The 7,125-nt window shown below is 35.9% G+C and overlaps 1 protein-coding gene across 1 annotated transcript; it reads left to right on the top strand.

The window, feature by feature from the left end:
• The first annotated feature begins 212 nt into the window (after positions 1-212).
• On the top strand, positions 213-5,555 carry LOC112507633 (NADPH--cytochrome P450 reductase-like). Its single transcript, XM_025112282.1, has 17 exons — positions 213-727; positions 833-892; positions 1,046-1,122; positions 1,484-1,541; positions 1,626-1,709; positions 1,823-1,859; positions 2,435-2,504; positions 2,640-2,825; positions 2,914-3,006; positions 3,143-3,368; positions 3,462-3,545; positions 3,627-3,778; positions 3,928-4,024; positions 4,212-4,439; positions 4,535-4,657; positions 4,743-4,856; positions 5,254-5,555. Exons 1-17 carry the CDS (start codon positions 365-367, stop codon positions 5,332-5,334), a joined length of 2,133 nt encoding a protein of 710 aa, XP_024968050.1. The 5' UTR covers positions 213-364; the 3' UTR covers positions 5,335-5,555.
• Positions 5,556-7,125: the final 1,570 nt, after the last annotated feature.

Genomic DNA, 7,125 nt, shown 5'->3' with positions numbered 1-7,125 from the left:
AAAAAAGGTTATTAATTATAATTTATAAAGAGATGGCGATTATATATATATTTTTAATTTTAATAAAAAAATAAAAAATAAAAAGTTAACCATGATTAAATGTGGGGGTTAGGTGTATTTGACCAGTCTGGTTTGGTAGGCGTTGCCTCCTTTCTCCTCCCCATAAAAACCCCCCTCGAAAGCCCAGACGTATCTCTCAACTCAACCACACCAGCACAACCCACAGCAGTTAGAGAGAGAAACTAGAGAGAGAAAGTTCAACAAAGTTCTCTTTTTCTTTCCATTTTCTCTCTCTAATCAACGCTCACGTTTTCAATCGACGGCGACGAATTGTTCACCTGAATCGGTTTGAGTCCGGAGAGAAATGCAATCGGACTCGTCTCTGGAAACCTCGTCGTTTGATTTGATTACGGCAGCTCTTAGGGAAAAAGTTATTGATACAGCAAACGCATCTGATAGGGGAGATTCAATGATGCCTCCGGCTTTGGTGATGCTTTTGGAAAATCGTGAGCTGCTGCTGATGCTGACTACATCAGTGGCTCTTTTGGTTGGATTTATCGTTGTTTCGTTGTGGAAGAGATCTTCTGAGAAGAAATCGGGTAAGGATTTGGAGCCACCGAAGATCGTTGTGCCAAAGAGACAGCAGGAACAGGAGGTTGATGACGGTAAGAAGAAGGTTACGATTTTTTTTGGAACGCAAACCGGAACGGCGGAAGGTTTCGCTAAGGTGAATTATAGCTGCCGATTTACAAAGCTTCGACATTCTTGGGAGATTGATTTTATCATGAAAGTTTTCGCGTTTTTTGACATTGAATTCCTCTTTGTTTTGAAGGCACTGTTGGAAGAAGCTAAAGCGCGATATGAAAAGGCGACCTTTAAAGTAATCGATTTGGTGAGTGTTGACTTTTGTAGTACAAATTTAGATGCATATGGTACAAAATGATTCGTGCTGCTTGATCTTGAAACATTTGATTCTTAAAAATGTTGGACTTTACCTGCTAGTTAGATTTTGGATTATAATTATTGTTACCTTTTCATTATACAGGATGATTATGCTGTTGATGATGATGAGTATGAAGAGAAACTAAAGAAGGAGTCATTTGCTTTCTTCTTTTTGGCTACGTAAGCTTTCATGGTCATTTTAATATATCTTCCTCTTTCTGAAGGAATGGTTGACTATTTTAAATTGCGGATCCAAATTGCATCATCTTGAACACGGCAAATACGTAGGTTGAGTTAGAGAAAGTCAATTTTGGAAAAGAAACATAGCAGATGTATAAAAAAATTCAGAAGAGACGATGCTTATTGAACTCTTTAACCAGAAAACTTTCCTAACAATTGCTGAACTTTCATGGACATCCGGAGAGGAACTTGTTGAAAACTTGAAATTTTCATGGGATAGTCAGAGGATGTAAATGTAAAAGATATAGCAGGTTGTTACTTACCTAGTAACTGAATTTGGTATGCTAATTTGTTTGTGTAGATATGGAGATGGTGAGCCAACTGATAATGCTGCCAGATTTTATAAGTGGTTTACAGAGGTAAATGTTGTATACTTGGTATATTGATGTTGCAAATCTAGCCATGATCTGGGGCCTGATTATAATTCATTACTACTTGTATAGGGGGGTGAGAAAGGAGTTTGGCTTAAAAAACTTCAATATGGAGTATTTGGCCTTGGCAACAGACAATACGAGCATTTCAACAAGGTACTGATAAATATGATGCTGCTGCCTTCTTGATGATCGCACATATGCTAGCATTATCGATGCCGGTTAGGCTAATTTGTGAATTCTTCTCTTAAATTTTGTGGTTTCTGCAGATTGCAAAGGAGATTGATGAGGGTCTCACAGAGCAGGGTATGTTCATTTCCTTACATTATCAATATTGAACTTTCAAATTTGTGTCAAGTACTCGGCCCTTTATGTAACATATAGGATACTTAAGTAACTTGAAAAAATAGATTCACAAACAAGCTTCTCTCTATAAGTATGTCGCATGCATCATTACTTGCATATGCTTGTCTCAACGTTAACTTCCCAAGTTATTAAGCATTCAGCTAGTATGGAATATCTTCTCTTCAGTAATTTGTCTGAAGAAATATTATCTCATGCAAACTAGTTTTTTAATTCATTTCCTATATGCTTAATGTTGTGATTCTAACTGATGCTTGACCTTTCTGTCATTCACATGCATCTATGCTATTAAACATGTAGCTAAAAGAGTTAGTACTAATAATTCACCCTTTGCCAACTTACTATGGGTGCTTCGGTTTTTTAACTATGTTTTTAGTTAATGTTCACATATTTTGTCACTGGGTGCCAAAAATATTTAGAAACGCTTTATTCCAGTGTGCTTCGGCTGGTTAACTACTCTATTAGTTTGTGGGTGCTCAGCCTTTTATCTAATGTTTTATGGTTTTCATCACTTTCAGGTGCAAAACGCCTTGTTCCAGTTGGCCTTGGAGATGATGATCAATCCATTGAAGATGATTTTACTGCATGGTATTTAAAGAAAAAAACTATTATATGCCTCTCTAAAAGATAAAACACCGTTATTAAGAATGTGAAGTCCTCTAATGGTTCAGAAATATATTTAAGAATGATGTTGTAACATTTTATTAAATCTTGCTTCTTCAGGAAAGAATTGGTGTGGCCTGAGTTGGATCAATTGCTTCGTGACGAGGATGACAAAGGCGTTGCTACTCCTTACACAGCTGCCATTCCGGAATACCGAATTGTGTTTCATGAGAAACCTGATACATCTGCTGAAGATCAAAGTCAGACAAATGGTCATGCTGTTCATGATGTTCAACATCCATGCAGGTATTAGAAATGTTCTATAACTGGATGCTATGTACTAACCTGTTCACATCTATATAACCTGACACATAAATCTGGTCTTTGCTTAAAGATCCAATGTGGCTGTTAAAAAGGAGCTCCATACCCCTGAATCTGATCGCTCTTGCACGCATCTGGAATTTGACATCTCTCACACTGGACTATCGTAAGTTACTCTATTGTTTATAGTTACGAGCTTCCTATATATCTGTGAACCTGTTTGCCTGTTAATGGTGGACTCCATTTGGATGTTCTCTACATCAAGAAACATTTACAAATAATTCTTTCTGTCCAACTTTTAGATACGAAACTGGGGATCATGTTGGTGTCTACTGTCAGAACCTAAGTGAAGTTGTGGAGGAGGCTGAGAAATTAATAGGTTTACCACCAGATACTTATTTCTCAGTGCACACCGATAATGAGGATGGAACACCACTTGCTGGAGCTTCCTTACAACCTCCTTTCCCTCCATGCACTTTAAGGAAAGCATTGGCTCATTACGCAGATGTACTCACTTCTCCCAAAAAGGTATGCCTGCTGTTTCCTTGTAAAACTTTGAGTGGTAAAAGTTTCTATCAAATTTTAGAGATTAACAAATGGTTGATTGCATACATGTTTCAGTCAGCTTTGGTCGCTCTAGCTGCTCATGCTTCTGATCCCAGTGAAGCTGATCGCCTAAAATTTCTTGCATCTCCTGCTGGGAAGGTTGGGACTTTACTCATGAAAAGTTGTCAAAAGAATTTCTTTTTGTTATTTATGCAAAGTTAATCTTGTATCCTTCTTCAGGATGAATATTCTCAATGGATTGTTGCAAGCCAAAGAAGCCTTCTAGAGGTCATGGAGGCTTTCCCATCAGCTAGGCCTCCACTTGGGGTTTTCTTTGCAGCTGTTGCCCCACGCTTACAGCCTCGATACTACTCTATTTCTTCCTCCCCAAAGTGAGTAGATTCCAATTCCACCCTTAAGGCAGCTTTTCAATATAGCATTCCTAATTTCAAACTATTTGATCAATTTTTGCTCCCAGATATTTAAAGAGCATATGTATTTCATCGTTTAACTAACCGTCTGCAATGATTTATTATTACAGGATGGCACCTAGCAGGATTCATGTTACTTGTGCATTAGTTTATGAGAAAACGCCTGCAGGCCGTATCCACAAGGGAGTCTGTTCAACGTGGATGAAGGTACTTAAATCTATCACAAATCCATCTTTTGTAATGCCCAATAGCCAAATAACTTCCAATTCAACTTAAAACCACAGTGGAAGTTAGCTTACAAGGAGTCAACTGATCAAATGTTCTATTCATGTGGGACAAGTTATTTTGAATTTGACTCCTTAATCATTAACTCATACTCATGGTTTCATCACAGAATGCTGTGCCTATGACGGAAAGTCAGGATTGCAGCTGGGCACCTATTTTTGTTAGAACGTCTAACTTCAGACTTCCTGCTGATCCTAAAGTTCCTGTTATCATGATTGGCCCTGGAACCGGATTGGCTCCTTTCAGGGGTTTTCTTCAAGAAAGATTAGCTCTGAAGGAAGCTGGAACCGAACTGGGATCATCCATTCTATTCTTCGGATGTAGAAACCGCAAAGTGGTAAGTTCAAACTGAATTTGTTTTTGTTTTTTTTGACAAAAGTGGTTCTATTTTGTTCAAATCTTAACCTATAATGAATGGTTTTGATATTTTAGGATTTCATATACGAGAATGAACTGAACAACTTTGTTGAGAATGGCGCTCTTTCCGAGCTCATTGTTGCTTTCTCCCGTGAAGGGCCCACTAAGGAATACGTGCAACATAAGATGAGCCACAGGGTAAGAGAAACAACGAAATGCCATCCATTATTTACGCAAATCTATGATATCTTGTTTTTTATAAATATAAATGATAATTCTACAGGCTTTGGATATCTGGAACTTGCTTTCGGAAGGAGCATATTTATACGTTTGTGGTGATGCCAAAGGCATGGCTAAAGATGTACACCGGACCCTTCACACAATTGTGCAAGAACAGGTATGTTGGGTTTCCTACATTTCTTCCATTTTTACTTTGTTTCCAGTAACTCCTCAGAAAATAATATAACTACCACATTAGATTCTGGACTACCATCCAAGAAGCGTCTGATCCAATTTGGATCGGATGTCTTTCTTTCTACACACCCTTAAATTGTCGTTAGTCTAAATGGTCCTGGAGAAAACCCACCTAAAATATATTAACATCTATGATGGCATTTATTAAGAATGGGGCTATTTGGAGAAATGTGGTTTAGATGGTGACAGGCAACTATAATAAGTATGCATTGCCCAAAGTTGACTTTATATATTCAAAAGTGAGTGGTACTGGTATATAGAAATGAATGGCATATTGAAATTGTGAAAGTAAAAAAGGATGTTATTTATGGTGATTTCAGGGATCTCTAGACTCGTCAAAGGCAGAGCTGTATGTGAAGAATCTACAAATGTCAGGAAGATACCTCCGCGATGTTTGGTAGTTGAGTCCTTTCAAGACAAAAACAAAAACAAAAACAAAAAAGAAAAAGGAAAATAAATGAGACGTAACTTACTTGGAATTATGCAAGTTTTAATAGTTTGATAATATTTCCTGCTGTCTTTACAGTCATCCGAATTCTTTTTCTACATCATTTTTTTGTTCTTGTAATTTGTAAGGATATATATAATATTAATATATATATGTAAAAGACAGGTATGTATATATCTGTGTTTATTATATATATATACATATACATATATATACATATACATATATATATATATATATATATATATATTTCTTGTTAGAATAATATAAGCTTCTTGGTTTTTGATGGTTTTATTTGCTAAACCCTAAAGATTACCGAAGTTAAGAGGCCAACTTGGTTTTGATCATTACTCTATCCATAATCATCTTAGAACTACATTTTACGGATCTTTGTGTTTGGGAGCCGGACCGGGCGTACGTGTACGCATAAGGTCTATAAAAAATAGGGGGGTTTTAAAAAGTTAGTAATATAATACACAAAAATTCTAGTGGTATCCAATATGATCTAAAATGAATTTAGTATTAGTATTATATTAAGGGTTCAAACATGTATCAGTTAATTACATTGGCTTGGCTAGAATATAGGTAAAAAGTTATTTCGTTGTTCATTTTATAATATTGCTTATTATTTCTCTAAGTTTTTTTATCTACTACTAAAATCTAAAACTACTTTGCCTATAAAACATTGATATATTTTTCACCATTCTCTCTCACCGACTCTTTTGGTTATTCAATTCGCATGAATTCTATTCATGTATTAAAACGTATAGGTTTTTGTTTTCGAGAGTTTTTTTTATAGATAAAGTGTGTTTTTTATTTGGAAGAGAGATGTTTGAGAAAAACTTGGCTTTTCGCATAAAGCTATAGCTAGAAGCTTATTAAATAAGCTACTTTCTATATCATTAACCTACGATCAAACATTCATGTATAGTTGACCGAATAAGTTGGGAGTCCCACCAAGTGTATTGAGCTGCTAACAAGCATGCCCTTAGTTGTTGCTAAATATTTATCTTTGATTGTATCTACTTGGTAGTGGTGCAAAATGGTGCGGTTTGATCATTTTTCCAAACTGCAAACCTTTCTACATATATCTCAAACCATGAAAATACATATCACGAAATGTGATGCAGTGTGATTTATAAGATTTGTATTTAACACACTTCAATCCCGATAAATTATAAATCATAAGTTTAAAATAATTTTTTTGATGATATGTCCATAAAAAGGGTTGCAATACGTCTTAAATATGTGGTAAAAGAAGTTCAAATAAACCAAAAAGTTCCACAATTAATCCATATAGTCCAAAACAAACTTAAAACTTTCAAACCCAAAACAAAACAAAAACTTCTAATCTATGTTGTCATTATCGCGAGTCCCGATAAATTATTCAAAACCCCGTGATTTGAACCGCACTTTCATAATTCAAAACCGGATGGAAACTGCCAATAAAGCGTCGTTTGATAGAAATTCGAACACCCCTACTACTTTCTCTTAAAAATTAACATTGTGCTATGTGAAAATTTAGCTAGTAAGAACATCTCTAAAAAGATGAAGAATCAAGTATCAAAATTCCACAAGGATGGTGTCTAATTGATTTGAGCTTGGCTCCAAAGATTAAAAGTACCAAGAGGTCTTATGTTCAAATCCAAGGAGAAATAAAAATCTCCTTGTGACCACGGATTTTCAAATGCGGTGACTCCAGACTATCTGCAAAGCAGGTGGTCGTCCTTAGATTAATCGGCTC

The sequence above is a fragment of the Cynara cardunculus genome (genome assembly GCF_001531365.2).
Source record: "Cynara cardunculus var. scolymus isolate 2C chromosome LG 2, CcrdV1, whole genome shotgun sequence".
NCBI classification, from domain to species: domain Eukaryota; kingdom Viridiplantae; phylum Streptophyta; class Magnoliopsida; order Asterales; family Asteraceae; genus Cynara; species Cynara cardunculus.
Note: the sequence above shows the minus strand (reverse complement) of the source record. Positions and strands in the feature narration are given on the sequence as shown.